The sequence below is a fragment of the Cynocephalus volans genome, chromosome 17, assembly GCF_027409185.1.
Source record: "Cynocephalus volans isolate mCynVol1 chromosome 17, mCynVol1.pri, whole genome shotgun sequence".
NCBI classification, from domain to species: Eukaryota; Metazoa; Chordata; class Mammalia; order Dermoptera; family Cynocephalidae; genus Cynocephalus; species Cynocephalus volans.
Window position 1 is genome coordinate 42,375,094 of NC_084476.1, and position 17,512 is coordinate 42,392,605.

The window sequence follows — 17,512 nt, forward strand, 5'->3', positions numbered from 1 at the left end:
AGATTATGGCAACTCACTGAGCGTCCTACTGATTTCTCTATAGGAATGAACCTGTCCTGGAATAGCAGGTGTATTTATAGGTGCAGCCTCAGGAAATGAGGTGGGGAAACTCTTTGGTACTGAAAAGGCAAAGGTTGTCCTGACAACTAGGCGCTGGAAGCCAGGGTAGGGTTGGGATAGATAGCCGTTGCCTAAGTAACCAGACAGCTTTCGAAACCTTTCGCCAGCCCCTCGCGGTCACTTCCGGCACTGAAAGCCTGAGTCGTGGCGTCACTTCCTGCATGAGGGACGCCCCGTGCACTCCGATTGGCCCGCCTTTCTCTTTGGACGGACGTCCCGCCCTCTGGCTGTTCCCGGCTGAGGCGGGTCTGCAGTAGCGATGGCGGCTCTGACTGACGTGCAGCGGCTACAGGCCCGAGTGGAGGAGCTGGAGCGCTGGGTGTACGGGCCGGGCGGGGCGCGCGGCTCGCGAAAGGTGAGAGGTCTAGTCCGGTGGTCCTTTTCTGGGGCAGAGCATCCCACTAGATTATCCCTCGGAATGGATGCAACCGCTCCAGTCCTGTCGTCCGCAGCCTGGCCTTTGAAATAAAGATCCGAGACCTCCCGGAGCAGATTGGACCCTCGGAATGCATTACCATGGGGGCTCTGCGAGTGGGTTAGGCCTGCTTTAGATGGGCTCGGTGCCAACTGTATCTGAGTCTCCGCCTTTGCCCTCACGGGCTAGTTAGGGAGACCTGACACACTCGAGAAGCTGATTAATGAGTTTCAATAAGAGCTGAAGTCCACAATGGAAGTGCCGTCGTGGAGCTCTGCGTAATTAATTGCTAAATGAATTGCGCTGGGAGAGGTCCATGGGACCCCAGAGGAGGCAGAGCAGAAGCGGATAAAGAAGGCTCCAGGAAGCGAGAGGTGAGGTCTGAGAGAGCCAGGGTTAGGAAGGGAAGGGATTGGATACTGGGTGTTGAGATGTGGACCAGCACTTCTTCACACCAGTGACTGAATTTTGACAACTATGAGGCTCAGGTGCCCTCCCATACCCTTTTTACTGTGGAAGACCTTTTACTGAAGAACTGGTGGAGTGTCAGGCATATCCTGAAGCTAAGTGCATCAGAGGTAATGATGTCTGTTTGTACATCTCTTGTGGAATTAGTTATCACTAGCAGATTGTTCTCCCATTTGAGAACTTCTCAAACTTGTTCTCCCTTTGGCATCTATGACGCTAAACCTCCTGGTTTTCCTTGTACCTCTCTGGCTGCTGCTTCTCAGTCTTATTTGCCTCTCCATATATTTGCCCCTTGACTATTGGTATTCCTCACCCTCAACCCTAAAGTCTGGGTGAGCTCATTCACTTTCTTAGCCTCCTCCTCTATTTGACCCTTTCATATTGGGATTCCATATCTTCTACCCTTAAACCCTAAGTAAGTTCATTAACTTCCATAGTTCAAGTTATCGTTTACATATCGTTATGTTTCAAATGTATATCTTTGGTCCAGATTTCTGTTCTAAGAACCAGACTTGTATGTCTAGTTGGGTACTGGACTTTTCCACTTGGATATTGAACAGGCATCTTAAACTAAATCCATACGCTCTTTAACTACTCTTCCTCTCCTCTACCATGATTCTCTTTTGTATTCCCTAATATAGCAATTGCATGTCATTGGGATCCTAGAGGTCATCCTAGACTCTTACATTTCCTATACTAGAGCTGATGTAGAGGGGGCAGGGCTAGAGGTAGGCCAGCCAGTCTAGAGGCCAGTACAATCATCTAGTCAGGAGGTAATAAGGCCTGGATAAGAATGCTTGCATTTCTCATGCCTGTATCCAGGGCTGAGGAACCAGAGAATATATATGCTGGTGCCCCGTAAACTCTAAAATAGTTCATTACCTGCCCAATCAGACTTGAAGTTCTCCAAGGAGTACATGACTCTCTCTCTCCCTCCATATTAAGCATTCCATGAAGGTGGGGCTGCATCTCCTTTAATACAAGACAAGGGGAATAACCTAGACTACTGGGACTCAGGTTTGGGAGTCTGGGGGAATAAGGGTTATTTACTTCATCCAAGCCTTGAGCCAGATGCTGTGTCTTAGAATTAACCTCCACTCTCCTTACAGGTAGCTGATGGCCTGGTCAAGGTGCAGGTGGCTTTGGGGAACATCGCCAGCAAGAGGGAGAGGGTTAAGATTCTGTACAAAAAGAGTAAGTGCTTTCATGGTGTGCCTGCCTGCCTGACTTCCCATGCCTGTGCTTCGTGGAACCTGGCCCTGGCCCTTCAGCCCAATAGATCACTGGTTTAGTCCTTTGGTGATAGAACGTGATGTTTCCCTGCTGAAGTAATGAATTGGGGTATGCTTTTCGACCTTGCGGATAAACCCCAAGCCAATGACAGTGTCCTAAATTATGGGATGAGAACTCTGCCTGAAAGCTCCCCTTGGTAAAGGAGGGTAAAAAGGATATGGGAGGGTCCGGCCTGTGGCTCACTTGGGAGAGTGTGGTGCTGATAACACCAAGGCTAAGGGTTCGGATCCCTGTATAGGGATGGCCAGTTAGCTCACTTGGGACAGCGTGGTGCTGACAATACCAAGTCAAGGGTTAAGATCCCCTTACCAGTCATCTTTTTTTTTAAAAAAGGGTATGGGATTTTCTCAGGCAAGGTTAAGAGACAGGAAAGAAATTAGGCATTGAGAGCTGCAGCCTTGGTTCAGCCAAGCCTTTTTGGTTATGTCAGAGCTAGTAACCTGCTCGGTTAACTAGAAATCAGACAAAGCTCTGGTTTGTCATGGTGGCATTGATGGGGGGAAAAGGCCTTCTACCCTTGGTGAGGATAGGTCAGTGGGAATGTCAAGAACCCCAGAGTGGTGGTGGTGGCAATTGTTTATAGCTCTGAAGCTTGAGGTCGGTCAGTAGATGATGAGAGTGAAGAGACAGGGAAATGGGGATACGGAGCCTGGTAGAGGTCTACTGATGGGGTACTGTGGTTGTCAGCCCCTAATTCAGGGCTCTCCCCAAGACTGACTACTCCCCAAACATCCTTCATAAGATAGAGCTCTTCTCCAACCTTATTAGTTCCATTTTCCATCTTGTTACTTTTCTAGTTGAAGACCTGATCAAATATCTGGATCCTGAATACATTGATCGCATTGCTATACCTGATGCCTCTAAGCTGCAGTTCATCTTAGCAGGTAATGCTGGATTACGTGTGCACATGCATCTGAGGGTGCGGGTTGTGGGGGAAAGCGGGCACAGAGATGGCTTCCTCATCTAGTCTTCTCATGGATACAGCCCCCTGGGAGCTGCTTTCTGGAATGCTGGCCTGGCTCTGGGCTGAGGCCCAAGGTGGTCCTGTGGGTCTTCTAGTAGTCACTGGGTGCGGTATACCTCTGAGCCAGCTGCAGGCCATGGTGCCAGCCACAGTGGGAGCTACTCCAAAGTTCTATCAATGGCCTGTGCTAGGATTTCCTTCAGAACCTTTCTCACTTCTGCAGAGGAGCTTCTAGAAAAGGGTGGGGGCAGAGAGCATTGCCATTTGGGAAAGGAGAGTTATTGCTGTGAGTTTCAACATCTTCCTTTCATGTTAAAAAGGTCTGGGTTTTCAGAGTTCTGGGCAGAAACTGTTGCCTTGGCAATGTCTGCTAATCAGTCAGTCAGCCACTCCACAAGCTAGGGTTTTCTGAGCACCAGTCAGTCAGCCACTCCACAAGCTAGGGTTTTCTAAGCACAAGCTAGCGTTTTCTTTTTTTTTTTTTTTTTTTTTTTTTTTTTTTTTAAAGATGACCGGTAAGGGGATCTTAACCCTTGACTTGGTGTTGTGAGCACCACGCTCAGCCAGTGAGCGAACCGGCCATCCGTATATGGGATCCGAACCCGGGGCCTTGGTGTTCTCAGCACCACACTCTCCCGAGTGAGCCACGGGCCGGCCCTAGCGTTTTCTTTTTATTCATCCAAAAGATGTTCAATGATCATCTACTATGATCCAGGCTCTATCCTAGGTGTGAGGTGTACAGTGGTGAACCAGAAAGTCTCTGCCCTCCTGGGCACAGCCAGAGCTAGAGGACACAGGGTTTCTGCTTGTTCAGGGACCTGAGCTTGTAACCTAGCTGGGAGATCAGTTTCCCAGGAGACTGCTCAGGGCAGCACAGCACAGAGGACTGGGTGAGGAGGGGCAGCTCCTGCTGAAGGGACTGTCAGAGCTCCCGGAGGGCTCCTGATCAATTGCCATGACTCAGGCACCAAGTTCAGGAGGTCTTCCCCTGCACTGGCCCTTTGAGCCCAGCCTGTCCATCCCTCCCCATGGCCCTGCCTCAGGCAGTGTGCATCCACTCACACCTGAACAGTTGCACTGTCTCCTAAATCATATTCTTGACCCTAATCATTCCCTTCCCACAGGAGGTCTAGTTTCATCTTCAAACACACATTTCCAACATGCTACTTTGCTTACTTTGGAACCTCAGTGTCTCCTTTCCTTGCTCGGATAGAGTCCTAATTCCTTTGCCTGCCATTCCAAACCTTCCAGTCTGCCAGGCCTACCTTCCCATCCAGCTCTGTTTCCTGTGCTCTCCCTGTTTCAGTTCAGCCAATAAAATTCTTTTTCCTCTACTAATTGACAAGCATTCCTGCCTCCAAGCATTTGCACATAACAGTCCTCCCTCTTGAATGCCATTACCACTCTATAGATTTCAGTGCATTTAAATCCCCTGTGCGTACAGAGCCCAGCCCAGATCATGCTCCTCACTGGACTCAACCATTACTGTCTCAGCTCTGCTGCCACTTGTAATTGCCTGTGCCTCTGACAGCCACTGAGCAGAACCTGCCTGATATGGTCTGCTATGTGTTTCCTGTTTCGGACCTTTCCGGGAACCCTTCAGTATGGGGACCCACATCTGAAGTAGTGTGTCTCCCGTGGCCTAGGAGGCACTCACTGAGTATGTTGATACAAGGCTAGAAGAAGAGGCCTTGGAGTTAAAACTTAGAGAAAGGTGGGATTTAGAGAAATTGAGAGGCTCCTTGGGCTCAAGATGGGTCAGACCAAAGGCAGCCAGGAGAGGTGGCGATAGGATAGGGAATGTGAACTTGGAGAAGGGGGCAGTGGTCAGACTTGCTGCTCAGAGCTGCCCAGGACCCAGCCATCTCCCCTGTCAGGTCCTCACCCCCTTGCATGGGAGTAGCAGTACCCAGGCTTGGTTCACTACCACTGTCTTGTCTGTTTATGCTTCAGAGGAGCAGTTTATCCTCTCCCAGGTTGCACTCCTGGAACAGGTAGATGCCTTGGTGCCCATACTGGACAGTACTCACATCAAAGGTACCTCTCTGGGGCTGTGGCTCTACTACTCTGCTTGGGGAGGTGGGTGGATGGGCAAGACTACCCTGTGCCTCAAGTTCCCTGGGCTCAGGCTGGATCTGCTCCTTGTCTTTATCCTCACCCTGGGGGTACCTGCCACCTCTTTTGGGATTAAAATTACCAGAGCAGAGGGCCCAGTTTTAGGATCTCAGGCAATTTGGGCATAGGGACACTAGCATAAGCTGTAGCAGTCCCCACCTCTGGGGATTCCAACTGCCTTCTTCCCTGTCCCTCAGCATCTCTCCTTTGGGGTGCTGCAGAGCCCAGATTTTACTGCCAGAGTCCCTGCCAGGTACATGAATTCTTCCTGCTGCACTACTGAAAACAGTCCCTGGGCCTGAGCTTTGACAAGCAGACAGTGGCTTTAATTGAATCCAGATATCCATCTTGTCTGTCTCTAAAGGCATTTTTCCCAGCTCCCCATCTCTGCCCCTGATCAGCTACCCGCTGAGTATCTGACAGCATTAAACTGTGCCCAGCATGGTGGCAGAGGCTCTGGGTATTGGATTCCAGCTTAGGGACCTGGCATTCCTCCTTAGCCCACCTGCAGTCTCCCTGTTCCCTAGGCCAAGTAGATGTAGCCTTGCTGGGCTGAGAGCAAAGGGACAGATCCCATCATAGGCAAAGCTCTCTTTACCTGGCCCTGCTTATAGCACTGGGGTCAGGGTAGGGGATGAAACTGGGGACCCCAAGGCTTTGTCTTCTCCTCGAGAACCTGTATCCTCCCCTCCCCATGGGACCTGGAGTAAGATTGGGGTGGGCAGGAAGCCCCACCACCACTTCCAGCTGCAGTGGTCGATGAAGCCTTGTGTTTGTTTAGTTTTTCCACTCAATACTCTAATCCTGCTGAAGACCTAATAGACTATTGAGCAGTCCCAGGGGAGGGTACTAGCCTCATCAGGCAGTGTGCGTTGTGTTTTACAGCTGTTCCTGAGCATGCCGCCCGCCTGCAGCGCTTGGCTCAGATCCACATCCAGCAGCAGGTATGGGAGGGGAGAGGACTGGAAGGGAAGGTGGAGGTGGTAAGGCACCTTGTCCCCACTCCTGCCATCTAGGGAAGCAGCCTGTGGCCCTTCTAATGTCAGCTCAGAGGAAACTTGGAGGTTTATCCTTTATCTTCTGTATGGCCTAGAGAGGGGAAGGGACTTGCCTAGGGCCACATCCAGGTCTCCTGTCTCCCAGAGTAGGGCTCTTCTGAGGCACCAGAAGGTTGAAGTTGGAAGGTACCCAAGAACTCCTGGGAATGGTATGTCCTTAACTATGGGTAGCGGAGCTCTTTTTTTCACTATTCTCAGGCCCTAGTGTCAAGTTCAAAGAGGGCTCAGAAATAGGGACAGAGGAGGAAGAGACATATACTAGGGGGAATGTTTACTTAATGTGTTTACTACTCCTTCCATTAGTCTTTGGGCACCCATCAGTTAGGGCACCCATCCTGGAGCCTGAAAGTGCCCCCTTAACAATTTGCTCCTTTGGCTCTGGAGTTAAGCATCACCTTTTCTAGGCTCTATAGGGAATGAGGGTCCCTGATGAGGCATGAAGGGGAGATAGGGGGTTTTGCCCAACTCCTTTCTCCTATAGGACCAGTGTGTGGAAATCACTGAGGAGTCCAAGGCTCTCCTGGAAGAATACAACAAAACTGTATCCTTTCTGCTCAGCCAGGTGTCTAATACGTGCTGTCTCTAAGCCCTGTCCTTTTGTTCCACCTCTAGCTCTCTCATTCCATCCCAACCAACCTATCTATTCCCCTGCTCCCCCACCCCCACCCCTTTTGGTAGATGCAAAATCTCTCTACTCCCTCACTAAGACTCCTGTTCTCACCTTGACCTGAGAACAGACAATGCTTCTCTCCAAGCAATTTGTGCAGTGGGATGAGCTCCTTTGCCAGCTAGAGGCCGCCAAGCAAGTGAAGCCAGCAGAGGAGTGACAGCTGCCTCACATCCCAGGGCAGACCAGGGCCGCCAGGTGCCAGGGCTCTGTGCCAAACTGCCTTTGTAACAAGGCAGAGGCAACTCTGTATTTATTGGATTCAAGGCCTACATCTCTGCACTCAGGTGGGGCTCTGAGGTTAGAGGTTGGGTTACCTGAGATTTTCAGTTTACACCCTCCCCTACCCCCCATCAGTGTTCTTATTCCATGACAATAAATTCTAGAGCTCACTGGAGAAATGTGCTGGCTTCCTAGTCCAGGATGGGGTTGGTGGTGAGAATGGGGGTGGTGGGGAGCAGAACTGTCACCCTGCCTAGTGCTTGGACTGGGAACTATACTCATCCTGGTCTTGCTTTCTGGGAGGAGTAGAGCTCTTAGGATAAAGGCTGTCATTTAGGGCCAGCCCGTGACTCACTCAGGAGAGTGCGGTGCTGATAACACCAAGGCTGAGGGTTTGGATCCTATATAGGGATGGCCGGTTGCCTCACTGGCTGAGTGTGGTGCTGACAACACCAAGCCAAGGGTTGAGATCCCCTAAAAGGCTGTCACTTGATTGATGTGAGTGATACATTAGGCTATGTCAAATACCCTCTATATGTGAGATGCCATGCCAGGTGGGGAGGACTCATGTAGTATTCACCTAATCCCAGCCCTGCACAGGCTAGCGAGGGAGACAGTCAAGGAAAAGAGCAGTCCCACCAGTTGGGCACGGGGGTCCTTTCTGGCACAGAAAGAAAAAGGACTGATGGGGAGGCAGCCTTGGGTAATATGCAGGGACTTTCAGAGCCAAGAGAGCAGCATGCTCAGAGGCAAAGAGGTGTCTTGAAGTTTCTCTCTTGGGAGCCCACGTGGTGCCATTGGCGGAGAAAGGAAGCCCAAGAGATTTGGATACAGAAAGTTTTAGGTTCTGGGGAGGGAGGTTTGGACGGAGGAGCGGGGAAGCTGTGAGAACCTGAGATTGGCACCGCACTCCACCAAGTGTTTGCTGCCCCCTTGTGGTCTCAGGGAGTAGTCTGGCTCCAGACTCCTTTGCAACTGCCTGATGGCCACCCTCAACCTGCGCGGTCTCACTGGCGCCTCAAATTCAGCATGTCCAAACTGATCTGAAACCTGGGAGTCATCCTAGACTCGGAATGCCCTACAGTCGCCAACTTTTTACCGAATCTACCTGCCGTTATCCCCCAATTTAATCCCCTTTTTTCCATTCCCAGTGCCATTTCTCTGGTTCATTAATTTAACAAATATTTGAGCGCTTATTATATGCCGGGCACAGTACTAGGCTCCGTGGACATGTCCCCGGCCACCGAGGCCAGGCAGGAGTCACCAGCGGCTGTGGCCCGATTTCCTCTACCATTCTCTCCTCCGCTGTGGCCAGAGTGAGCTGTGTACAAGATCTGGTTCGACTGGCCCTTATTGGGACCCCCCCCCCCCCGCGCGCCCCGTGGGTCGCCAGTACCTACGGGATGAGGTCGAAGCTCAGAACTCAGTAACTAAGGTTCTCGCCCGCGCAGTGGCAGCCACTCCAAACTGGACCTCTTGCTGGCATTCGTGGTGAAACCGCTGCTTCACCTTTGCTATTGCGGTGTGCTCCACGGGTACGTGCAGCCCTCCCATCTTCTTTTGGGGGGGCTGGCCGGTACGGGATCTGAACCCGTGACCTTGGTGTTATCAGCACCACGCTCTAACCATGAGAGCTAACCGACCAGCCCCCATCCTGTAAAAGCCAAATCCCCTATGCCTCAGACGTAGGACTCCTCTGATGGCTGCTCCTCTCATCCGTAGGGCTCTCTCGGCCCCATTAGGAGTGCTCCTGCCCGGGACGTTACAGCAGAGGCTGTGCGCTTGTGTTCCCAGTCCCCGGGCGTCCTGGCTCGGCACACTTCCGGACGTCCTCGCTCAGCCTCAGTTTCCCCCGCAGAGGCACCACGGACCGTCCCGGGGAAAGCACGTTCCCCCAGGCTCCGCCCCGTCCTGCGTGCGCAGCCCCGCGGCCTCGGCGCGCGCCCGGCCTGCGCGCCATCTTGGCTCCGGATCTAGCGCGAGGCGGTGGCGGCGGCGGTCAGGACCCAGAGGGGTGAGGGGCGCTTGGGGATGGGGGGAGAGGGGATGCCTGCTCCTTGGCGGCAGTGTCCGGCAGGACCCCGGGAGCGGCCCGTCGCGATGGAGACGGCCGAAGCCGTCCAGGAGTAGCCCAAGCAGTCCACCACGTCAAGCTCTGCTCCCAAGTTTCTGAGTGACCTGGGTTGATACGGATCGACCCAGGTAATCTCGGGGCGAGGGGTGCCCGGCCCTGCCCTAGGGATCCCAGAGGAGGTCGGTTTTGTCTTTGGGGAGCATTGTGTGAGGGCTGTATCCTGGGGAGCTTGGAACTAAGGGGCTTGGCCCTGTCTCCTGAGAACACAGAATGAGGGTCCCTTGTCCTTGTCCTTGGAGAGCCCCTGGTGAGGAGCACTCAGTCTTGTTCTTACGGAATCTGGGGTCAGGGATATGGGGTGAGGGGTCGGGGCCCTGTCCCAAGTAGCCCACGGTGAGGGGGCCTGGCCCTATCCCAATTTGGTCCTGTCTCAGGGACTCCAGAATTGGGGGAGCAGTAGGTTTGGCCCTGTTCAGAGGAATGGGGGTGAATGGGGTAGGATGGACCCTGTCCTGAGAAGCTGGGGATAAGAGAACATGATCCTGTTCCTCGGAAGTCTGGGATGAGGAGCTGGGCCATATCCTGAAGGGCGGAGGGGGGTTGGGGTGGCAGAGGATGGCCTGTAGCACATTGGTAGCACTCATCTGATTCTTCCCTGCAGTGAGCAGCGAGATTCACAGAAAGGACAGCAAGCAGGATGGAGCACTACCGGAAAGCTGGCTCTGTAGAGCTCCCAGCACCTTCCCCAATGCCCCAGCTTCCTCCTGATACCCTGGAGATGAGGGTCCGCGATGGCAGCAAAATTCGCAACCTGCTGGGGCTGGCGCTGGGTCGGTTGGAGGGTGGTAGCGCGCGGCATGTGGTGTTCTCAGGGTCTGGCCGGGCTGCTGGGAAGGCTGTCAGCTGTGCTGAGATTGTCAAGCGTCGGGTCCCAGGCCTGCACCAGCTCACCAAGCTGCATTTCCTGCAGACCGAGGACAGCTGGGTCCCATCCTCACCTGACACAGGCCTAGACCCCCTCACAGTACGCCGCCATGTACCTGCAGTGTGGGTACTGCTCAGTCGGGACCCCTTGGACACCAGTGAGTGTGGATACCAGCCCCCAGGGGCACCCCCTGGCCTGGGCTCCATTCCTAGCTCCAGCTGTGGCCCCCGACCCCGAAGAAGGGCTCGAGACACCCGGTCCTGAAGACTTGCTGAGCCAGGCTGTTCTCCAGGCCTGAATGTCTGGGATGGCTGTGCCTTCTCTGAGAAGCCCCCATGATTGCTTTCAACATCCCCAGCAAGACTTGAATCCATAAAAGTGGGCCTCCCAGTCCTGCTTCTCTCTAGCATGTGGGAAGGGACTGCTATGAAGAGTAATATGTGTGGGGTCTCTGCTGGGTTCTGGATTGCTCAAGAAGGGCTTACTCTGCCTTCCACCTACAGTGCATCTGATTTACCTTCTGACAGAGGTCCAGGGAGGGAGTTAGGAAATAAAGGTTCCTGCCCATTTGTCTGATGAACCTCTGCTTGGCCTGCTGTGTGGTGGTGGGATTAAAGGAATGGGAGTCCCTGCCCTTGCCCCCTGGAAGCTCATGAGCTGGAGACAGGAAGGGTAGGCTCAGGCTGGTGCTGAAAGGATCTAGCGCTGATAAGCCTCAAGCAGTCACCTGAATATATATGTAGTCCCCTGGGTTGGCTGTCTACTGTCTGCTTTGGGCTGGGTTAGGGACTCTGCCAGGTCAGACATTTTTCTTCATCTGCAGCATATATTATAGTATAGTGTTTAAGATCATTAACTCAGGCACTGGCCTGCGTAGGTTTGAATCCTGTTTCTGCCACTTACTAGCAAGTTACTGCTGTATGCCTTAGTGCTCTCATACGCAAAACAAGGATATGATAGCACCTACCTTATAGGGTTGTTACCTTATAGGATTGTTATGATTAAATGAAGAAATATACATATATGACACTTAGACACCACCTGGGCACATAGTGCTGTATAAATGTTAATTGCTATTATCATTAATGACTCCACTTACAAACATGCTTTTTCATATCTTAAAAACATAGCTCAATCCCACATCTCCCTCCGGATCTCATCCTTGCCTTTTTACCCCTTCCTGCTCCTTTTCTGCCTCATCTTATCCTTAGGCTCTCAGGTTCACCATGGTAAGGTCAGGAGCATGAGGAGAGGGTGAAGTTTGTATCAATAGCCAGGGAGCTGCAGGGACTAGAGCAGGATTGTGAGCAGTGGTAGACTGAAAAGTTGAATCAGTTGGGTGTCCCATGGATCTCGAGACCAATGTGTCCAGCAGCCTGGGTGTCCAGCCATGAGGAAAGCAGAAGGATGGGGCTTTTCTGGGCTCACATTGTAGCAGGGTGGGCCCAGCAATTTGAAGGTGTTGAAGTGATATATAGCTGAGTCCAGGCAGCAGGGATTGAGATAAGGGGAGGGAGGGAGTCTGGAGGCCTTGGTAAGGTCTTAGATGAGGGGTGAGGTGACCACAGGGCTAGAAGGCTGTGGTCTAAACTTTAACCACTGCATCCTTTGCTTTCCAAGGTAGGTTGTCCCTGAGTGGTGTGGAGGAGCCTAGGGGAGGGGCAGGTGATGAGGATTCGAGGAATATTAGGAGATGAAACCTCAGCAGTTGCCCAGCCAGGCCACTTAAATGCAGAGGGTCAAGAAGCATCTAACACACCCCTAAAGGTGATTATGGCTGCCGTAGTGGTGTCTTGCTGCCAGCAACTGTCGGACTTCCCCATTCTTGGCAGCTAATTCAGGGTTTTTCTCCCTTTCAGTTTTTACATACTGCTTTTTCTCTGAACGTCATCACTTGTGTGTCTTCTGCCATGAGCAGTACTGAGTGTCATTGAACTTCTAGAGCTTTGGGACCAGGCTACCTTGCAGACTGTTGAACTTTGGCTCAGCATACTCTCCTGATCCAGGGCTGTGGCCAGGGTATAGGAATTACGTTGAACAAACATGGTGACCTGTGCTGAAAGAGTGATTCACTAGGGCAGCACTGCAAGCTCTGGAGTCCCAAGAAGGGGTCCCAGTTGGGCTGCTTGTATTGAGACACCACCTGGGTCCCCAGGATGATGGCAGGGGTAGTGTGGAAGGAAATTGAGCTAGGGTCAGAATCCCTTGGGAAGATCAGAATCTGCAGCTCAGAGAATCAGGAAATCGGCCACAGGCTGAGGGAAGGAAGGCTAGCAATTCTGGGGCATTTTTGCTTCCCCTTGGCCTCTAGAGGGCCCTGCTGGAGGAATTCCAGGCTGGGGGCCAGAGAGAGGTGAGGCCTTTGGGGTCAAAGCCTCATCAAGCTTAGAAGGGAGCAGAAGACTTGTGTATGATCTTTCGTTCCCACTTTCTCCTTAATCCACAACACTGTAGCTTCTGATTCCGTAATTTCTTAGAGAAGGTTATGCCTTGACACAAAGGTAAGGAAGTAGAGATAGCTTTTTCAGGAAGTTGGATTATGAATGGGTGGAGAGAGGTGTGGAGTACAGTGGTTTTTTGTTTGTTTTTCTTTTTTAATATACTAGCAGGGACTTGAGCATGTTTGTAGGCTGATGGAGGAAGCCAGTAGAGAAAGAGATTAAAGATGCAGGAGACTGTGGATAACTCACAGTATGAGGTTCTTGAGGGGGTTTAAGAGAATAGGATCCAGATATCTCCCTGAAGCAGGAGTCTAGCTCTGCTGCTGAGAGGGGTGAAGAAGCTGGTGTGAGATAGCTGTTGCAGTTGTGAGAGGTGGTTAGGGGGATACAGGAAGGTGACCAGGCAAGGCTAAAAGCCCAGTTTATGCTACTGACCATGAACTTGTAGTCATCAGTTATGGTGTCTGAGCCCTAGCAGCACCCACAGGACAGGTGAGGACTCAGGAAAAATGCTGTTTCATTCTTCCAGACTGAGGTTAATAAGACAGGCAGGAATGATGGAAGAAAAGTGAGGGGACTAGGAAGAAAGTGCACGTAGTGAAGGACAAAGGCATCCAAACGGTTGGGAGTGAAGAGGAGATAGGGCACAGGGGTCAGTGGCCTGGAGGTCTCCATGAACATGTCTGGGCTGGGTGAAATGGAGTGTCCTAAAAGGATAGGAACATTGTAGCTGTATTAGTTTCCTAGGGCTGCCATAACAAAGTACCTCAAACTGGATGGCTTAGAACAACAGTATTTATCATCTCAGTTCTAGATACTGGAAGTCCAAAATCAAGGCAGGGCCAAATCAAGGCAGGGCCATTATCCTTCTGAAACCTGTAGGGGAATCCTTCCTTGTGTCTTCCTAGCTTCTGGTGGTTTGCTGGCGATCTTTGGCATTCTTGGCTTATAGATGCATCACTCCAGTCTTCTGTCTTCACATGGCCCTTTCCCTGTGTGTCTTCACTCCATCTTCGCTTTGCGTATGTTTGTCTCTGTGTCTAAATTTCTCTTTTTTGTAAGGACACCTGTCATATTGGATAAAGGTCCACCCCAATGACCTCATTTTAACTTGGTTACTTCTGTAAAGACCCTATTTCCAAATAAGGTCACATTCTGAGGTACTAAGGGTTAGGATATCAGTATATCTTTAGGAATGTAGGGGGCACAATTCCACCTATAACTAGCTAGTGGAGGAGTCAGCGGGTTTGAGAGTTGTAGGAGCTGATAGGATTTGTTGGTGGGCATGAGAGTAGATAGCTGGATGGCCTGGAGGAAAAGTCACTGAAGATGAAGTTGAGGAATTAAGGGAGGGGTGGTGTATGTGGAGAGATGGAAGAAGCATCAGGTGGGCAATGGACTCATTCAAGATGGACTGTGTTGACTGTTCATTCTCACCACCTGCCTTAGAGGGTGGCATGTATAGTCACCTCATGTTTGTCACACTTGAAATGGGGACTTCAGAACACAATATTCCTAGAGGAGTAATATACTTTTCATATCCAAGCAAGCACCAAGTCCTGGCAATTTTGCCTCCTAGGGTCTCTCTATCCCCACAGCCTCTGTTGGTTTGTGTCACTCCTTATCTTGCAACAGTCTACTGGTCTCCCTGCTTCACTCCCCTTTGAGCTCTCATCTAAATCATGCAACTGGTGTTCACTTTGTTTAGAATGCTCTTCTCCCATATACCTACACGGTTATCTCCCTCCACCCTTTAAGTCTTTTTTTTTTTTTTTTTTTTTTTTTTTTGGTGGCTGGCTGGTAAGGGGATCCAAATCCTTGATCTTGGTGTTATCAACACTGCACTCTAACCAACTGAGCTAACCAGCCAGCCAGCCCCTCCTCCTTTAAATCTTTGTTCAGATGTCAACATTAGTGAGACCTACTCTGGCTACCCCATTTAAAACTGCAGTCCAGCACTTTTGATCTTTCTTACCTTGCCTTTTTTTTTTTATCTTCTAAATATAATTTACTTCTTTAACATAATATTTTTGTTTATTGTTTCCTCCTGATGAGAAAGTAAGCTCCAAAAGGGCAGGGATCTAGGGCCAGCCCGTGGCTCACTTGGGAGAGTGTGTTGTTGATAACACCAAGGCCATGGGTTCAGATCCCTATATACAGATGGCTGGTTAGCTCACTTGGGAGAGCGTGGTGCTGACTACACCAAGTCAAGGTTTAAAATCCCCTTGCCGGTCATCTTTAAAAAAAAATAAAAAAGGGCAGGGATCTTTGTTTTTATTCACTGATGTAACGTGAGGCTTTTGAACATCACTCGGTACAAGATAGGTGCTCAATAAATATTTAATGAGTGAATAGATGAATGTTGACCCTCCAAGTGTGTGGCCATACTCAGATCTGACCCTATCATTCCTCTGCTTCCTTAGCCTCCCATGCTCATATTAGAGAACAATATACACATTCAGGGCTGGCCAGTTAGCTCGGTTGGTTAAAGTGTGGTATTGATAACACCAAGATCCAGAGTTTGATCCCTGTACCAGCCAGCCACCAAAAAAACCCCAAAACAAATTCATTCACTGCGTGGCCTGAAAGGACCCTCTTGCATGGCTTCTGCTAATGGGTTGGTCCATCTTTGGCCTGATCTCTTTGGACCCTAGGCTCTGACCGCACTAATGTCACATCCTTCCTAAGCACCATGAGATTTTCTGCCTCTGAGCCTTTGCTCTTGCCATTCTGTCTACATGGAACTCATCAAGAATGTTGAAAGGATACTGGTGCTGGCCTCTGAGTGCTCCCTTGGGACCTATCTCCCCAGTCCCTACTGCTTGTCTGACTACCAGCTTGGAGGAATCAAGCCTGATTCTGCTAGGCATCTTCAGCCCTCACGTTGATCCTTGCCCTGAGGAGGTGATGTTCTGGCTGCATTTCTTGATCTGGTCACAAGGTGGCAGCATTTGCAAAGTGATAGCCCATTCTTTCCCTTTGCAAGATCTACGCAGAAGGCTCCAGGAGCCTCCAGACACAAAGATACAGACTAGGATAGAAATTTGGCCCTCAGTGGGCTCAGTGACCTCTCAAGTTATTCAACAGACAGCACCTAATGATCATCTACAATGTGACAAATATAGTCACTGGTCTTGGAACCTTCAACTCTTTTAGGACTATACCATATATGTAGATAATGTCACTATGGTGTGATAAGTATATGGTTTAGAGAAGTTCATTACTGCAGAAGTTCAGAGCTCCTAGTCAAGCCTTTAGGGAAAGGCAAAGCTTCAAAGAAGAGGAGGTGATGCCTGTGTAAAATCTTGAAGAATAATTAGCTAGGAGAGAGATGGAAAATACATTCCAGGTGAAGGGAAGGCATGAGCCAAGGCATAAAGGTGGGAAGCAGCATAGAGATCATCACTGGAACATGAAGTTCAAGGCAGAGAGTATGAGAAATGCAGCTCAGAGATGAGTGGGGCCAGACTGGAAGGCCTGCATGCCTGGTCAAGGAGCTTGGACTTTATCTTGAGGGTGATGGAGAGTCACTGAAGACTTTAAGGAAGAAGTGATGTGGCATATCAGATTGTGTTTTAGAAAGAGATTTCTGCTACAGTGTGGAGGGTGAATTGGGGGTAGAGGGCAGAAAAGCAGTGAGGAGGCTGCTGTAGGGATCAGAGGGAGATGGTGAGGCCAAAATTATGACCAAAGCAGGTCCTGGACAGGTTTTTCCCAGCCCACAAGGGCGTACAACACCTGGCACTTTGAAAGGGTTCTTGGCCCTAGGTGCTCTCTCCCCCAACATATGAGCCACCTCAGCCCCTCTCATCTTGAGCCTCCTTTTTGCTTTATCCTAGCTCCTCTGATTATTCTGGCTGGAAACAGGGTCTCTGTCAGTTTCCATATGGAAACCACAGCGTTCTAGGTTCATCTCTGTTGGTAGATTTGCAGCCTTCAGCTCAACCTATACCCCAGCCTCTCAATGTGACCCTTCCATGCACCCCCAGGTAGGAGTATGACTAAGGGGCCTCCCCCACCGGCGAGCCGGGGTGAGCATTACCCACTCCCTGCCATCTCCCTACCAGAATTATGTATGTATATATATGTGTACCATTGGCAGGACTGAGACTGAGGGAAGGACATCCCCTGCAAACAGAGGGGCATAACCTGAAGAAAGTCCTAGAGGTAGGAAATACAAGGACGTGTTTGGGAAGGAGGTATAATGTTGTTAGCAGGGTCTGGCAGGGACAGATCAGGGCCTGCAAGGCCAGGCCTGTAACCATGACCATGTACTGAAAGCAGAAGGCACCATGACCAGGTTTTCTGAGCAGAGATCTGGAGTCACTTTCATTCACAGTTTCATGAATATGCACAGAAACCTGTTGAATTATACAGACAGAAAGGATGTAAATGTGTATGCAAATTTGGTGCGGCCCTCCCTGTTGCTATGGAAACCAGAGAATAGCAAGGGGGGCCCACACCCTGGGGGAAACTAGACTGGAGAGACTGAGACCAGGACACTCCTCTGTCTTCTGCTTCTCCCACTCCTGGTGTTCTGATCTCCTTCTTTGCTTCACTCTGTCTTTGTTTCCTTCTGCTTTGCTCTCTCTCCGTCTCTGTGCCTCTCTTGATCTTGCTGTCACTGTCTCTCTGTCTCCCTCTCAACTGTTTTTTTCTGTCTCCCAATCCCTGAGTTTCTCTATCTGCATTTGTCTGCACACCACTCCGTGACTGAAACACTGTTTCTCTCTGACTTCATGTCTTTAAT

At 50.7% G+C, this 17,512-nt stretch overlaps 2 protein-coding genes across 5 annotated transcripts; both read left to right on the plus strand.

Annotated features, from left to right (window-relative positions):
- Nucleotides 1-341: 341 nt before the first annotated feature.
- On the plus strand, nucleotides 342-7,501 carry DCTN3 (dynactin subunit 3). Of its 2 annotated transcripts, XM_063082313.1 has the most exons (7): nucleotides 342-475; nucleotides 2,113-2,197; nucleotides 3,094-3,180; nucleotides 5,214-5,297; nucleotides 6,261-6,319; nucleotides 6,915-6,974; nucleotides 7,171-7,501. In XM_063082313.1, the coding sequence occupies exons 1-7, from the start codon at nucleotides 380-382 to the stop codon at nucleotides 7,258-7,260; spliced, it is 561 nt and encodes a 186-aa protein (XP_062938383.1). In that variant the 5' UTR covers nucleotides 342-379; the 3' UTR covers nucleotides 7,261-7,501. The 2 variants fall into 2 exon arrangements, with proteins under 2 accessions (XP_062938383.1, XP_062938384.1); XM_063082314.1 differs by lacking the exon at nucleotides 5,214-5,297.
- Nucleotides 7,502-9,272: 1,771 nt separating this feature from the next.
- Nucleotides 9,273-10,901, plus strand: RPP25L (ribonuclease P/MRP subunit p25 like). Of its 3 annotated transcripts, none has more exons than XM_063082444.1 (2): nucleotides 9,273-9,336; nucleotides 10,058-10,901. In XM_063082444.1, exon 2 carries the CDS (start codon nucleotides 10,094-10,096, stop codon nucleotides 10,583-10,585), a length of 492 nt encoding a protein of 163 aa, XP_062938514.1. In that variant the 5' UTR covers nucleotides 9,273-9,336; nucleotides 10,058-10,093; the 3' UTR covers nucleotides 10,586-10,901. The 3 variants fall into 3 exon arrangements, with proteins under 3 accessions (XP_062938514.1, XP_062938513.1, XP_062938512.1); XM_063082443.1 differs by lacking the exon at nucleotides 9,273-9,336 and adding an exon at nucleotides 9,364-9,575; XM_063082442.1 differs by lacking the exon at nucleotides 9,273-9,336 and adding an exon at nucleotides 9,364-9,524.
- Nucleotides 10,902-17,512: the final 6,611 nt, after the last annotated feature.

Coding starts and splice junctions, on each gene's coding strand:
- DCTN3 (XM_063082313.1), top strand. CDS start 380: ATGGCGGCTCTGACTGACGTGCAGCGGCTACAGGCCCGAGTGGAGGAG. Junction 476..2,112: donor GGGCGCGCGGCTCGCGAAAG/GTGAGAGGTCTA, acceptor CTCTCCTTACAG/GTAGCTGATGGCCTGGTCAA. Junction 5,298..6,260: donor GGACAGTACTCACATCAAAG/GTACCTCTCTGG, acceptor TGTGTTTTACAG/CTGTTCCTGAGCATGCCGCC.
- RPP25L (XM_063082444.1), top strand. CDS start 10,094: ATGGAGCACTACCGGAAAGCTGGCTCTGTAGAGCTCCCAGCACCTTCC.